Source organism: Antechinus flavipes, chromosome 2, assembly GCF_016432865.1.
Source record: "Antechinus flavipes isolate AdamAnt ecotype Samford, QLD, Australia chromosome 2, AdamAnt_v2, whole genome shotgun sequence".
NCBI lineage: Eukaryota > Metazoa > Chordata > Mammalia > Dasyuromorphia > Dasyuridae > Antechinus > Antechinus flavipes.
Genome location: NC_067399.1, coordinates 92,919,937 through 92,936,931, shown reverse-complemented (window position 1 = coordinate 92,936,931; position 16,995 = coordinate 92,919,937). Strand labels below are relative to the sequence as shown.

Sequence of the window (16,995 nt, the reverse complement as noted above, 5' to 3'; positions counted from 1 at the left end):
CTCTGAGGGCCTTCTCGATTAAAACCCTGTAACCTTTTCTTTCCCGATGAGGACAGTGGTTGACATTTAAATAGCATCTTGATATCTCCAAAGTGGCTTAGACATTTTCTCCCTGGCACTTCTGAGCAATCCTGTAAGGCCTGGGCATATTGTTATTTTCCCCCTTCAAGAGCTGAGGGAATCCAGGCTCAGAGAAGTAAAATGCCTTGTTCTGAGGCATCCCACTATGTTCCTACAGAACGAAACCTCCCCCACCCCACCCCACCATCAGAGGGCTTTCTGGCCTACTCACTTAAGCAAGCGCCTATTGTAGCTGGGACCTGCAAAGGCCCTTGGGAAAATGCCGACCAGGAACCGTGTGGCTGTGTAACAGGGACAGTCCAGTCAATCAGGAAACAAGTATTTGTGGGAGACCAGCAGAATGACAAGACAGCTGGAGCATACAGAATACAAGCCCCCAAACCGCAGGCCCTATGGCTCCTTGTAAATAGAACACTAGAACTCAGAAGGGAGGGAGAAGAATCAAAATGGTGTCGTGGACGAGATGATATGACCCACATTAGACCTTGGAGAATAAGTTGGATTCGGATAAGCTGAAAGGGCAGGGGACCATGTTAGAGAAGAGAAGGACTAATATGACCATAGGCACACAGATAGACAAAGGGTTGTGTGTACCTCTGGACAGTGAGATCAGCCCAATTGGAAAAGAGGGTCCAGGCTGGGGAGATTAAGAGGAATAATACCCCACGAAGAAAAGAATCAGCATGGCTCACCAAGACAGTCACACCACTCCTACCCTTAGGATGCCATACACTGGACCTCATTAGACAATGACTCACTGAACTGCAGAGCCCAAACTTCTGCCAGAAATGTCAGCACTCCAGGTTACGAAGCATTCCTCTAAATTAAGCCCATTTTGGAAAGACTAATGGGAAGAATTAGCTGATTAAACCCAGGCCCAGTCTCCTTAGAGGGTGTTATTTTTAAGTAACTTTAACGTGAATAATCTGAAATGGAAAAGACTAGCCAAAGCTCTATTAATTTCCTAACGAATTATTCCACTAAGGACATGTCCAGTAATTCAACCCATTTCAGCAGAGTGCAAGTATTATAATTTAGAAGAGTCTCTTTCCAATTACCAAGCTGAATAAATATTCTACCCGATCAAGCCAGCTTTTTAACCCCTCGAACCAAATTATTTTTACTTGGGTTTGTAGGATTACATTACTCCCATATCTCCCTTCATTCTTTAATACTCACTCTGATCCTCTAGCTCTTAATTCATTTAATATGATATGATTTTGGGGCTTAAAAAAAAAACCCCAAAAACCCAAAAGCTTCAATTTCTCAAGCATGTTCTTTCTTCCTTATATTTAGGGTCCTGATCTAGGGAAAATAGCATTGTTCTTAATTCAGATAAAATCTATAAATACCTACCCTGCCCCTAAGCATGTGAACTGGTTAGGAATTAGTTAGGAGTACTTTTCATCAAAATTAATGGACAGCTATGGTAGAGGTCCTTAAAAACAACTTAACTAAGTCTTGAGTATTTACTTCCACTAAAAAGATCAATACGTTTAGATTCGACCATGCTTACTTGGGATGTAAAAGCACAGGAATAAAGGTAAAGGTGATGTCAGTGGGGAGATTGAATTAAAAGTTTGGGTTATAACTGCAGCAAGGCTGGGGGTGGGGGGGGAAGGGAGGCGGGTTCCTAACAAATGAACTGTAAATCTATATGCTGTAGATAGCAAAGGAGGACAAAGTTTGAAGGAGATTTTGTTTGAGACATCTGGACAATTCCTGAAAACAGTGATTTCTCTGTCTCTTGGTCTCATCTATCTATACTTGACTCTAAATTTAGGCTCCCAGAAGGTAGGGACTATAGTTTAACAAATTCTGGACAGAGCTAAGTTCAGTCCAGGTTAAGTGTTTAATTAAGAATGAAGATACTTAGCAAAAACTAAACTGGCTGATGAACATGGACTTTTTAGAGTAAAAAGACACTGGGATGGCATATAGGAACAATCTAGCTGAAGATTGCTGTCTTCATTAAGACTAGGAGCAGCCAAAATGGTGGGTGGATTGGGCCCAGAAAAGTACAAATGATATTTTGGGTCACTCTTGTGTCATCAGTGCTAATGGTCAAGGATATCAATGTTTATTGGAAATAATTCATAATTTTAGCAAAGTAGCTGGCTACAAAATAAATCCCCATAAATCCTCAGCATTTTTATACATCACCAACAAAACCCAACAGCAAGAGATACAAAGAGAAATTCCATTCAGAATAACTGTTGATACCATAAAATATTTGGGAATCTATCTACCAAAGGAAAGTCAGGAATTATATGAGCAAAATTATAAAAAAGTCTCCACACAAATAAAGTCAGACTTAAATAATTGGAAAAATATTAAGTGCTCTTGGATCGGCCAAGCAAACATAATAAAGATGACAATACTCCCTAAACTAATCTATTTATTTAGTGCTATACCAATCAGACTTCCAAGAAAATATTTTATTGATCTAGAAAAAATAACAACAAAATTCATATGGAACAATAAAAAGTCGAGAATCTCAAGGGAATTAATGAAAAAAAAATCAAATGAAGGTGGCCTAGCTGTACCTGATCTAAAATTATATTATAAAGCAGCAGTCACCAAAACCATTTGGTATTGGCTAAGAAATAGATTAGTGGATCAGTGGAAAAGGCTAGGTTCACAAGACAGAATAGTCAATTATAGCAATCTAGTGTTTGACAAACCCAAAGCCCCTAACTTCTGGGAAAAGAATTCATTATTTGATAAAAACTGCTGAGATAATCGGAAATTAGTATGGCAGAAATTAGGCATGGACCCACACTTAACACCATATACCAAGATAAGATCAAAATGGGTCTATGACCTAGGCATAAAGAACGAGATTATAAATAAATTAGAGGAACGTAGAATAGTTTATCTCTCAGACTTGTGGAGGAAAAAGAAATTTGTGACCAAAGATGAACTAGAGACCATTACTGATCACAAAATAGAAAATTTCGATTACATCAAATTAAAAAGCCTTTGTACAAATAAAACTAATGCAAACAAGATTAGAAGGGGAAGCAACAAACTGGGAAAACATTTTCACAGTTAAAGGTTCTGATAAAGGCCTCATTTCCAAAATATATAGAGAACTGACTCAAATTTATAAGAAATCAAGCCATTCTCCAATTGATAAATGGTCAAAGGATATGAACAGACAATTTTCAGAGGATGAAATTGAAACTATTACCACTCATATGAAAGAGTGTTCCAAATCATTATTGATCAGAGAAATGCAAATTAAGACAACTCTGAGATACCACTACACACCTGTCAGATTGGTAAGATGACAGGAAAAAATAATGATGAATGTTGGAGGGGATGCGGGAAAACGGGGACACTAATGCATTGTTGGTGGAGTTGTGAACGAATCCAACCATTCTGGAGAGCAATCTGGAATTATGCCCAAAAAATTATCAAATTGTGCATACCCTTTGATCCAGCAGTGTTTCTATTGGGCTTATATCCCAAAGAAATACTAAAGAAGGGAAAGGGACCTGTATGTGCCAAAATGTTTGTAGCAGCCCTGTTTGTAGTGGCCAGAAACTGGAAAATGAATGGATGCCCATCAATTGGAGAATGGCTGGGTAAATTGTGGTATATGAATGTTATGGAATATTATTGTTCTGTAAGAAATGACCAGCAGGAGGAATACAGAGAGGACTGGCGAGATTTACATGAACTGATGCTAAGTGAAATGAGCAGAACCAGGAGATCATTATACACTTCGACAACGATATTGTATGAGGACATATTTTGATGGAAGTGGATTTCTTTGACAAAGAGACCTGAGTTTCAATGGATAAATGACGGACAAAAGCAGCTACACCCAAAGAAAGAACACTGGGAAACGAATGTGAACTATCTGCATTTTTGTTTTTCTTCCCGGGTTATTTATACCTTCTGAATCCAATTCTCCCTATGCAACAAGAGAACTGTTCGGTTCTGCAAACATATATTGTATCTAGGATATACTGCAACATATCCAACATATAAAGGACTGCTTGCCATCTAGGGGAGGGGGTGGAGGGAGGGAGGGGAAAAAAAATTGGAACAGAAAAGAGTGTCAATATAAAGTAATTATTAAATAAAAAATTAAAAAAAAAGGATATCAATGTTTAAACATCTGATGTGCTATGATTATCGATAAAATCAAATAAATTTTAGGTTGATGATGAAGATATCAGTTCTATAAAGGTAGAATTTGATACACGATGAATAATACCTTGGGGGTCAAAAAGCCCATGTTTCTAGACCTAAATGATATTTATGAGTCTTATGGCACTTTGGGCAAATGACTCTCTGGATCTCAATTTTCTTGTTTTTAGAGTGAGGAAGGTTTAGACAGGAGGGCATCTATGGCCTCTACAAATGTTCAGATTCAGTGACCTATCATCAACTACTCATTTCTGGCTGGCAGATTTAATTAATACAGATAAAAGTATCAACAACCAAGAATAAAGGAAGGGTTTAGTCGTGTGCCCTTGAGGTCCACCACAGGGCCTCAAATGACTCTGGAAAAGCTTTGGGTCCTGCTAATGCCAAAGCATCATATATAATTTCCAAAACAGTTTGGGTTTCTGGGGGAGATGGATGCAGCATTCCCTGGTCTGTTTGCACCTCTCCAGATCTGGCCTGACAGCCATGATATTCAGGCTCAAGAGCATCTCTCTGGAGAGGTCCCTTACTCCAGGCCCAAAGGGGTTTCTATTCCCTTAGGACCCAAGCGTGGGTTGAAACCTCAGGGGTGCCCCACACCCCAGGGAGAAAGAAGGGCAGGGGAAGAAAAACAATGTGCATTCCAAATGCCCTGTCACTGGGCTTTCAAAACTGATATGGCAGGCTTCCAGGCCCGCTGGGCAGAACCAGAGACTGATGGGCTGTTTGTTGGAAAGCTCCCCTCATTGGCTGGGGAACTTTGTTTGGTTACCATAGAGATCTCCACTACAAGGGCCCTGACTAAAGTGTGAGGAATCTGTTACTTAAAACCACCACCACACAGGCCCTGCTGGCTTCAGGAATGAGCCCCAACCATCAGCTCATTTTCATTCTGCCTAAGTTTCTGCCTCCTGCCGAGGCCTTCCTTTATCCACCCACCCCCAATTCCCTAAAAATCCGAAAAAGAAGGGAAGAGTGGCATCTTTGAGGAAGCAGTCTCTGGCTGACTTCCTGCCCTTTTGGGTTAGGGTGCCTAAGAGATGAGTCTAAGAGATAAGACTGCTGGCACCCCAGGCAAGCACAGAACCTGACCCTCAGGGGGCCTGGGGAGGGCCACCTGGCCAAATGTTTCCTGGGCTTAGTTGGTAGCCTACAGAGTTTCAGGAAGTAGTGCTAGGGGTGTCTGGTTCCCATCAAGCCAGGTTCACACTGTACCCTAAGGGACCATCAACCTCTGTCTCATCATGTTTTTGGTTTTGTTTCTTGTTATTGTTGTGGCTGTTTTTGACCCCAGCTTCATTTGCTAAATAAAGGTCAACCCATAGCATGGAAATCCAGATCCTCTTTCCTCTGCCCTCCCTCTATAATCCTTGAATTGAGGAGGATTTTTAGAAGAACAAGTCCATCAAAGCCATATCTCTCACCAGGATTTCAGAACCTATTTTACAAGAATAAGAATCTCTCCTACATATGACTTCCTCTGCAGCCCCCAGGCCTCCCAGGGCTTTCTGGTTCACAATCCTTTGTAAGTCCCTTTCCTTTGCATCAGAGCTCTCTCCCTTCTTCATTATCTCCAAGAGCTCTACCCTTTTCTCAGGTTGAGTTTTCTCCCAATTCAGGTCCTGTCAATCACCTGAACTCCTATAACAACATCCATAATATGAGAGAGAGCTGGACTTGGGAGTCGGGAGACCTTGGTTCAGCTTCTCCTCATGGCCCTTATTGGCCTTGAGACCACAGCAATACCCAGGCCCCTAGACCCAGTTTCCTCATCAGTAGAATGTGAATGATCCTTACAACTACCTACCTCGGAGTGTTTGGTGACAAAGGTGTTGTATAAACCTTGACACTATTCCTACATCCATGTGAGGAGTTATCTCTCCTCTTAAAAGAGAACAAAAAGACAGTATTTATGTTTCTATGTCTAGCTGATGGGTAACACTTTAAATGACCCTTCAGGGATCATTCTCAGAGTTCTTCCCATTTTTCATGGTGCTTTTTACAGGATGGAACAAGATAAAGCAAGAGATAAATGTCAGTTAGTTGATAACTTCATTGACTTTTTGACCTGATTTACACAATGTATTTTGGCCGGCACTTGAGCATTTGACAGAAGAGAAGATGGTAGGTTGCCCCAGAAAATGTGAATGATTTCCCCATGGTCACAAGTAACCTTCTGAGCCTTCCAGCTTCATCATCATATGCTTTATGATGTCTTCCTCAACAGGCAGAGGCCACATGCTACAGAATCTGAGGAAGGAACCTCCAGCCCCCTCTCTCTTCATAGATGAGGAGGCAGCGACCCGGGCAGAATCATAGGCTAGAAAGTGTCCAGGGCAGGATAGGAAGGCAGGTCACCGTGGCTCCAGGTCTGGCCCTCTGCCCATTAATAAGGGCTCGCAGGGGCCAACCCCTCAAATCCACATCCCCTCTAACCCAAGCAGGGGAAAGCTTTGTAACAAACTGACTCTTTTTTCTAACTCAGTTCAGTAAACATCAAGAGCCAATTCTACGGATGACCCTAGGATACCTAAGATGAAAAAGGACACGGTCTCTGCCCTGAAGGTGCTCACAATCCAAGGAAGGAGGCGAGGGGAGAGGAAACAAAGCATCCTCCCAAATGTTGGAATCACCACGCAAAGCCCCTGAGCACAGAGATCAAAGGCTCCATCACTCAACTTTACAAAACAGCAAAGGAGGAAGGGAAAAAACAGACTCCAATGAGGGAAGAAATACACCTGTGGGCCACAGGCAGCAAAGGCTCAGCCCCTGGCACCCGGCCTTGTCCCCCTGCACACACTCCCTCCTCCTGATGGGCATGAGGTCAGAGACAGAGACAAGATCATATTTATTTATTTATTTGTGCCGCTGTTGCTGCAGTGATGTTCACTGGGCTGTTTATTTAATGAGCCGCAGTAACAACAGCTGTGGCCACACACAGCATGTACCCGGCTGAGAGCAGCTGGAAAACCAGGGCAGCGCTTCGATCGGACGGCAATGACATTTTTTCAGCTTCTCCTGCCCCATAATGGACCGGGTGACATTTTCTGTTAATCCTGGGGTTTCTGAGTCTGGGGTGTTAATTCCAAAGCTTCTATTATCTGAATGTGGGCTAGCCAAGCAGCTGAGGGAGATGAGAGTGATTTTTGCCCCCTGGCATTCTTTCTAGTTTTTCTCCCCAGCATTTGGGGCTAGGAGATCCTTGGTGGGACCGTGCATTTCATGATCTTCCTGGAACTTACAGAAATCTATTCAGAAGCCCTTTGGCACAAGGCGTTTCCTGGCCTGCCCATGCTAGTGGGCCCCTCCAACAGACCCTAGACCTGTCTGGGAGCATGCTATCTGCCTTTCAGTCACAGTGAGCTCTTGGAGGGCATGTCTAGCCTCTCACCCAGAACAGATCTCGTGTGGGGCCTCGGCATCTCCTGACAGAACATACACATTTTTCCTTTGCCCTGATCCTCCTTTCATTTGCCTATTCAGCTCGATTCTCTTGAAGCAGTAAGGCCACTTGTGAATCGAATCTCTGAATGGCATGGGGAGAATCTGTGCTCCTACTTAATCCACTGATCCACCAAACAGAAATACACTTCTGTTTGTCATTCTTGCTCAGTATCTCATAAAACTGTCTTAGGAATTTCCCAGCATCCTAGATTCTTCAAAATTATAGTTATTATGGACAAAAATGGTGTAGGAAAAGGAGTGCTTAACCTTTTTTGTGTCATGGATATACCTGTGGCAGTCTTGTAAAAGTCTCTGGGACCTCTTCTTGGAGTGTTTTAATTAAATGTTGGTTAACTAGCATAAAATAAAAAATAGAGGATTACAAAAAAAACCAATCACAGATCCCAGGTTAAGACTCCCTGATGCAGAAGTAAGAGAGCTAGGCTTAAAGCTGAGAGACCCGGATTTCAATTCTGTCTCTGCTTCTCACCACTTGCACAACCATGGGCAACTCATTTAATTTTTTCAGTCTCACTTTCCTCATTTGTAAAACGGAGCTAACATCAACCTTCAACGATGCCAGGACAGTGCACCTAAAATTCCTGGTAGTTTGTAAAGCACTATACAACTGTGAGTGATTATTACACCTTTGGAAGTAAACTGGAATGACTACTGTGCTGAAGCCCTATTTTAGGGAATGTTATCCAGATCCCACCATTATGGAGGATCTGGAGAAAATCTCTGAACAGACAAAAAGGGAGACAAGCAGCTGATCTTGGGCCACACAACTTTGATGGAGCTGGTATTTCCAGATACAATGGAAAGAACGCCGGATCTGGAGTCAGAGAACCTGGATTCAAATCCTGCCTCTGAAGGGACATTGGAAAAGGTCACCTTTCTGGATCTCAATTTCTTATCTGCAAAATGAGGAGGGAGTGCAGGGTTTGGACCTGATGTCCTTGGAGGGTCCTAGCAGCTCTAGATCCAAGACCCCACACATCCTAGGCTTTCATCAATATGGATTCTTCTTGTAGTGATATACATTGGAAGCTATCCTGGCTGTATATTCTGGGAGATTCTCATCAGATGAGAAGTAAAATCAATGGGCTAGTTTCAACATTATGTGAACACATAATTACCCATCACTCTTACTATATGGCTTGCCCACTCTTTCTGGTCACTGGCCATTTCTGGTGTATAATCCTCTGTTTATGCTACAGTCTAAATATGACTACTATGCATCTCTCCATTATTCTCCATGTAACCAACAATTGTAATTCTCCATGGATTATGATATTCCATATTTCAGAGCCTTAGAATCTCAGCAAAACATACCAGTGTTAAAAAGAATGCTTTGCTTAAAAAGTTTCATCATTGAAAATAATACCCAATTTTCCAGATGAAATCCAAATCAATCTCTTTTCTTTAATTTGTTATTCATATATAATTCAGGAAGTACTGATGGTGAACTCTGGGGATTGTCCTGCACACCGGACAATAAGCATTCTTCATTCATGTGACTTCTCCCATGTGTACAATCAGATTAAATTCTTTTGAATGATCATGGATCTTTAGGAGGTTTTACAATGATCTATGACTTGATATGGTCAGCACAGTATTATCAGTTTATCATTTATAAGGCATTTTTCAACTGGATTCTGAGACTCGACAGCTTGGTGGGCATAAGTCTCCCCTTTATATTTGCTTGGATATTAAAACCAGACAGTTGTAAACAAAGTTCTTATATCTTGGGGAGAATTTTAAGTTACCTGAATACATATCACAATTTTTAATGAAGAATATTGCATTAATAGAAGCAGAATGTCTAGAAAGAAAGATACAACATTCTAGCTTTGCTCAGTCCACATCTGAAGTACTATGCTCACTTCTGAGTACATTTTAAGAGGGGATAAGCTAGACCATGTCTTGAGAAAAGCTACTAGGAGGGTGAGTGGTTTGTAAAACATCACAACAATATCTGTTAAAGGCCTTGGGATAGTTAGCTAGGAGAAGACAAGATTGAATTGGGACATCCTGGACCTTCCACTCTTACTTCAAACCACATAACTAGTTAGTGGGCAAGTCTTGCTATGGGTTGAATTTACACAACTCCCCTCTCTGTTCCCTATTCTCTCTTCACTCATTGCAAGGCTCTTTCCTTCCATCCCTGGAAGACTGAAGTATCTTCCTAACTGGCCTCCCTGTATCCAGCCTCCCCCCTCACCCCCTTCCCTACCCAGCTGTCCAAGTGATTTCACTAAAGTACAACTATCCTTTCCCTGCTGTCTCTAAGATAAAATACAAATCCTGTTTATCATCTAAAGCCCCCTACAATATGGCTCGTTTACCTTTTCAGATTTGTGTGTTTTATTGTCTTTTTTGTGGAGTTCTGCTAAACTGTCCCACTTACTCTCGCCATCCCCCATTTGGGAATGTTCTTCCTTCTCTCCCCTCAGCCTTCCAGAATCCACAGTTTTCCCCCAAATCTCAGTTCAAGCACTACATCCTCCTCCAGGTGCTTGAGACACAACCATGCACTGAATGTACTTTGTTAGGAGTAAGAAAGCCTGGGCATCTGAGGCTGATTTGTTCTCATCCTTCCTCCTGAACCTCGTTCCTTTCTTGAAGGTAAGGGGTTTATTTGGATGGCAGTGGCCTGTCTTCTAAGGAAAATCTTCAATAGTGGTGAGAGTTTAATGCCAGTGGGATCAGAATAACAGTACAAACTTTTATGGTTTGCCAAGGATTTTAGGGGTGCTGTCTGATTTGATGTTCATGGCCACTTTTGAGGTGGTCACCCCCTTTTTACAGATGGGGAAAATGAGACTCAAAGATTAAATGACTCCTCTACAGTTGTTACATGGCTAGTCACAGGGAGATCCAGAACAGAGAGTAAGGTCTCTTCTGTCAAGGTCAGTGTCCTACTCCTTACTGAGCATTATTCAGATTCTTTGAAAATTTCAGATTAAGGCAGTTTTTTTACATGAGATAGAGTATCAGTGCACATGCTTGAATTTATTTACACATGTATATACTGTATATTTACATATACCGTATACTTATACATATGTATATATGCATATACATATGTACTCTTCTGACAGAACTGATTACTCCATGGGGACAAGAGTTATTTCATTTTTGTTTTTATATCTTCAAGGCTTAGCAGACTGCCTAGCACATAGCAAGTGTTTAATAAAAGCTTGTTGATTGGACTGAAAGATTATCTCCAAGTATCTAGAATATTGTCCAATAAAACAGGGTTTGCATATATTTCTCTTTTATGTCCCTAGGATACAGAATTAAGAATAATGGGAAGCTCAAGAAAGACAACTTTCGTGTTGATTTACAAAATAACTAAAAAAAAACCAAAAAACTAACAGTTATAGCTAACTTCCACATGTCAAAATACACTCAAAAGTAGTAATAATCTGCACCTACTTGCTGCTAGTTAAAAAAAAAAAAAGGATCAATTAAACAGACTAGAAGAAATAATAAAAAAATCAGCTCAATAATCCAACTATATTATAGTATATATTATACTACAGTAAATATAAATAATAGAATATAAAATATTTGAGGAAGAACTCTCTGATAAAAATTGTTGGAAAAACTAGATAACATTTAGTTTTTCTAATAGCTATTAAGATTAGAACAACATCTTATATCACAAGTCACTTACTGCTAAAAACAGATATGTAATCTGAATATCAAAGGTCACAACATTAAAAAAAAAAAAAATTGGAATGGGGTTATATCAGGTATCATCTACAACTATGGAAATGGGGATAATTCTTAACCAAACAATAGACACACCAGTGCAGACAAAAGCATTAATATAGTACCTTAATTAATCAGTGCCTTAATAAGCCCAAATTCAGCAAATGTTTACAAGTAAATGATTGAGTGCACAAGGTAAGAAGAAAAGAGGAGGGAAGATGGAGATTGCAATAGTGTGTGCAGGAAGTCATATCCCCTTGTCCTGCTGTGTAAGACTAGGAAAGCTTCCTGGAGATGGTGAGGTTGTGGGGCTGTCTGATAAAAGGAACAGAACTGGCAAGGAAAATTAAATAAGGCACTCCTCCTCCTCAGATGGTTGGAGAGGCTTTCCTTCTTGTTCATTTCAGAAGTCTGAAGCCTTTTCTCATAGAGTGGGAAAATCTGGCAGCTCAAGAGTAGGTTCAAGATCCTACTGAGCCAGGCAAGACTGCAGTGATTTAGAAAGCACAGTATTAACTGGCCCTGCAGCTCTAAGCAGGTTTGGCAAAGACGAATTTTACTATTGACAGGGAGGACATTTGCTCCCTGTGTATTTTCATGATCATTTTACCAGGTTACATCAGAGGAAGAATAGCTTTTGAGATGACTATATCCTCTGGCTAATCTCTAGAACTTTAGCCATGCCTTAGTACTGGCTAAGTTACCTGTTTGCTAAGTTAGAGTCATGAGCTATCCTTTGCAGAGAAAGCTATGACCTACTGGTAGGGGGGCGTTCTCTTCGGGAACCTGAACGCCTTTTCCCGCTTCCTTCTTTATGATCCACAGGCATCTGTGCCGAGGAAGGCCAGTGGCTGGGGTCAGTCTGGCCAGGGAACATCAGCTCAGTGGACCACAGATTCTAGGGAACATCAGCTCAGTGGACCACAGATTCCAGGTTCAGTCAGTCCACAGGCACTCATACACTCTTACAATGTGGGATACAAAGAAACAAAGTCAGGTCTCTCCTCTCCAGCAGCACAGTCTGACGGAGGACAACCCCTCTCCCCGACCCCCCCCCCCCGCCTCGTGTACAACTAGTGCATGCAGGGGGAGGGTCTTCGTTGGCATCTGCCCTGGGGGAAGCCTTCACTCAGGTGGGCACTGGGTTTAGGGGAGACGCCAGGCTCCTCTCTCTGCCAAAGCCCTGGGAGTCCAGCGGCAGGACAGAAGTCCGAGGCCTGTCCACTGCCCAGTCCATGGGGATGGCCAAGGGAGGTGACTTCGGAGGGAAGGTATTGCCATTAAGGGAAGAAGCAGAAGTGGAGCGGGGGGGGAGGGGGTTGCCAAGGCTTGAAGGAAGCTAGGAAAGCCAGGGGGCAGAGGGAGGGTATTCCAGGACTGGGCGATGATCGGCAAAACGGCAGGTTGGAGATGGAGGGTCTTTGTTCAAGCCACAGCAGGGAGGCCGGATGGCCAGCATCCTGGATGGTAGGGCGCAGAGAAGGCAAGGGAAGTACACAGTAGAGATAGCAAAGGGCCAGGTACGAAGGACCTAAAAGCCAAACAAAGGGTTTGACATGAGGCCTGGAGGTAACACAACGCCCCAGACGCAGATCTGTGCTGTAGGAGGATCCCTGTGGGAGATGAGTGGAAGATGGGCTGGAGGGGAGGCAGCCCGGAGGCTGGTTACAGCTACAGTCGGGCACACGGTGACGGCCATCAGCAAGACCAAAAGAGACAGGGCCGCACACATAGTGTTAGGGAGAATGAAGAAGCCTTGGTGACAGGATGGGTCTGGGGAGAGGGCAGGGGAGGTTAAAGGGTGACCCCTGGGTTGTGACCCTGGGGACTGGGAGGACTGTCGTACCCTCAAGAGCAACAGAGAAGCTTGGAAGAGGGGAGGGTTTTAGGGAAAATAACGGGCTTAGTTTTGGCCACATTGAACTCAAGCTGTCTTTGGCCCATCTAAGAGGTACGATAGGCAGTTGGATGGGTCTGGATGCCACGTGAGAGGGAAGGGCTAGAAAGGGGATCCCAGAATCCTCTGCTCAGAGAACGTATCCATGGGAGCCAGCAGAGAAGGAAGAGAACAGGGGACACCACCTGGGCGAAGACCCAGCAAAGGCAACGGAGAGTGCAGAGGCAAAGTATGGAGAGGAGGCCGGCTGAGTCACAGTGCACAGGGGGCCAAGCGGACGAGCCCCATATCAGAAGATCCCTTTGGAGAGCAGCTGGGGTGAACCATGAAGCTAAAATGCAGAAGGGGAAGCAGCTTGTGGCCGGGGTCAGCAGAGCAGTCTACGGCCAGGGTTGGTAGAGATGGAGGGGGGTCAACTCTGTGACTGGGACTGGGGCAGAGCTAAGGGGCCCTCCTGGGGCCACTCAGGATTATTACCACTTGGCCAGTCAAGCTCAGTGACACAGTTAATGTCTAGGAGACATTGCCATAACCAAACCATGGTTGAAAAAAAGAAAATTCCCAGAGAATTTAAGGCAAAAAAAACCCAGTTTTGAGTACTCTGTCTTCACTGCTCAAAGTTTTTCCATGTTTCTGATCATTATCAATATGCCTGCACCTTCCACTCCCCAGCTTCCTGTGAAATTAGAAAAGTATACTGGAATGGTGCTACAGACAGACAAGGGCATGCGAGATGTCACATGAGGCAGCCCTTTCTCCCTCCAGCCTAAGATTCAAATTGGCCCTTGAAGTCTCCTTCCCCACCCCCAGAACTGAGTCTCACTAGGTTAGGGAGCAAATGCCTCCAATGCCTTATAGCCTTTTAGGTATGTGTCTAATCCACGTCTCTTTACATTTCCACCTCTCAGAATGAGAGCTCCTATTTCTACAGCGCTTGATAAAGGATGCTCCTCCCAGCCCCGTTAGTAGTACACAGGAAGAGGGTCAATGGCTCATGAGAGGAGAGATGGCTTCATTCTCTATACTTCTGTTTCCAGGGTCCACTGTGGTACCTGGCACACAGGAGATGGCTTAATAAATACCTCTTGATTGACTGGATTAATCCTCCCATTTCATACGTGACAAGTCACAAAATAGCGAGTCCAGGGCTCTGACTGTCCTAGAGAAGTGCTCTAAATTCTGTGTGAGACAGGCTTCAATTTCCAGTATATCAGGGTCTGAGGAATATATCCCAAATTGCACATCTTTTCCTCTCCCAGATGTAAGAACCATGAAATGATGTCCGACATCCACTCCCCCAAACAACTCTTTCTCCCCCCAAATTCTCTCCCCTTTAGTATCCCAAAGAAATTAACCCTATAGTCCCCCACTGGCTTCCAGAGCTTGTTCTCTGAAGATTAACACCGGGAGAGAGAGTGAGGGATCAAGGAAAGCTCACTGTTACATTCAAGCAGATCTAATCAACAGCAATGAAAGGGGGAAAAAAGTATCTATATAGCACTACGTGCCAGGCTCTGCAATGAGTGCTTTACAAACATCACCTCATCTGATCCTCAAAAGAACCCTGTGAAGGATAAGTGCTAATTAATTTTCCCCATTTTATAGTTAAGGAAACTGAGACAACAGAGATGAGTTAATTTGCTCAGAGTGAAACAGCCAGTAGGGCTCTAAGGCTGGATTTGAAGTCGGGTCTTCCTGACTTCAGGCCCAGTGCATAGGCCCCTCAGAAGGAATAGTAGGAAAGATGCTTTCCTCCATCTTCCAGAACAGCCTGGGATGAAGAACTACATCAAGCTGGCACAGGACAGAGGCAGGCTCTCGGTGAAGGCGGAAGAACAGACTGTACTCAGTCCGTGGGGCCCCATCTCCATTCTGGCTCTGTCACAATTGTTTCTCTGTGCTGTTATATCATTGCAGAACGGGACCTGAAGTGGCTGATGTAAACTTGTCTGAGCACAGACTTTGGGGAGGGAATGGGGGTAATGCAGACAGTGCTGGCAGTGCCAGCATCAGAGGCCCGGGAGTGAGGATCCTGGCCCTACTACTGACTCTCTGGATGACTTTGGGCAAATCCCATCAGATAACATTAGGTGGGGATACAGACCCCATGAAGTCAAGGCCCTGGGGGCTTTCAGTGCTCCCCAAGCTTTTGGGTACTTCTTTATCCCTTGAATTAAGATATGATTTTTTTGTATCTACATCACATACCTATTTAGCTTATCATGGTACATGGTGGGAGATAATGGTCTGAACCTAATTTCTGCCGTGTTCCTTCAACATTTATCCAGCACTTTTCTGTGAGTGCTTTCCCCAGTAGCTGGAATCTTTGTGGGCTGCTAGCTTTGTTGTATAGAGTTATCTGATCTGTTTCCCTGATTGACTTCTCTGTTCTTCAACCAGTAATCGAGCCCTTTGGATACGGATCCCCTTATGTACTGTGCTGCTGTGAGAGTACTCGGGCACACTGTGCCCCGGTCCCATCTCCCTGGCCAGACAAAATCCCCTAAAAGGTAGGAGACTGCTTTGCTTGTTCTGTACGTCCCTCTCTCCTCCCTCAGAGCACCCAGCAAGGGCTCTGCTTGAGCTGAGTGGAGGTAGTGCTAGAAACATGTGTGTTTATGCAGTCTCTGACTTGGAAGGAAAAACATACAGCGCCTGGGCAGTTTCAGCCAGGCTCACACTCACTTGAAGTTTTCTGGGTGCTCAGTGACTGCCATGTTGATGATGTCCAGGGCATGCTGGTAGTGCTTCTGGGCTGAGAAGAGGAGCGCCAGGAGGTGTAGGCAGTGAACGTCATCCTTGTGTATCTTCAGAGCCTCTTGTAGATGCTCTATGGCATCAGAGACCTGTAGGAGGGGGAAAAGTCACTCGCTGCGGTCTTCCCTCCCGTGCCCCTGTCTTTCTGGCACTCAGACCTGTCTCTGCCTCAAAGGCTACAACTCCCCAGGACACAGGCCGAGGCCTCCAAGTCATCAGGGACAAGGAATGATTGCTCTAAATTTGCTTAATTAAGTTCCTTGGGAAGAGATATCACATTTATGTCTTTGTGCCACTCTCCCCCACCCCAAATATAGCACAGTGCTGTGTTTATAGGAAGCACCTGGTAAATATCTGGTAGAAAAACGAGATGAGAAAGCAACATTCTGAACAAGAAATCTCTACCCAATAAACAGTCATCCAATCTTTCCTTGAAGCCCTCTAGCTGGGGGGGGGGGAAAGGAGAGAGATAAGGCAGCCCACAGATATTAAATGGCACCAATGGTGACAGAAATTTGTCTAATATTAAATTAAAATCTGCCTTCCTCCAAGATTCTTTGAGTACTCTTAGTTCTTTTGCCTTCTAAGGTTAAGCAGGACTATTCCATCTCTCCTCCACGAGAGCTCTTCACATCTCTGAAGACAGCCATCAAGCCTACATCTTCCATTCTCCAGGTCAGAAACCTCCAGTTTCTGGAGCTGACACTCATATGGAGTGATTTCAAAGCAGAAAGGATGTCCAGTAAGGAGGATACTGGGCTTAGAACCAGCAAGACACATGAGTTCAAATCCTATTCTCAGACACTTTTACTAGTTGTGGATTCTGTGCAAGTCACTTAACCTTTCTCAGCCTCAGTGCCAAAGATCCGAAAAGCCCGAGTCTCTCAAGGCCTGTAGGCCCCTTCTCTGAAGAATGTTTTCAAATGCATAAAACT

The 16,995-nt window shown here is 43.6% G+C and overlaps 1 protein-coding gene across 1 annotated transcript in view; it reads right to left on the bottom strand.

Moving 5' to 3' along the window:
* The window catches only part of TTC7A (tetratricopeptide repeat domain 7A), a 174,452-nt gene that overhangs the window by 42,354 nt on the left and 115,103 nt on the right, over positions 1–16,995 (bottom strand). Inside the window, exon 15 of the mRNA XM_051975219.1 lies at positions 15,989–16,149. Coding sequence (XP_051831179.1) covers positions 15,989–16,149 — 161 coding nt within the window. The remainder of the gene's footprint in view (positions 1–15,988; positions 16,150–16,995) is intronic.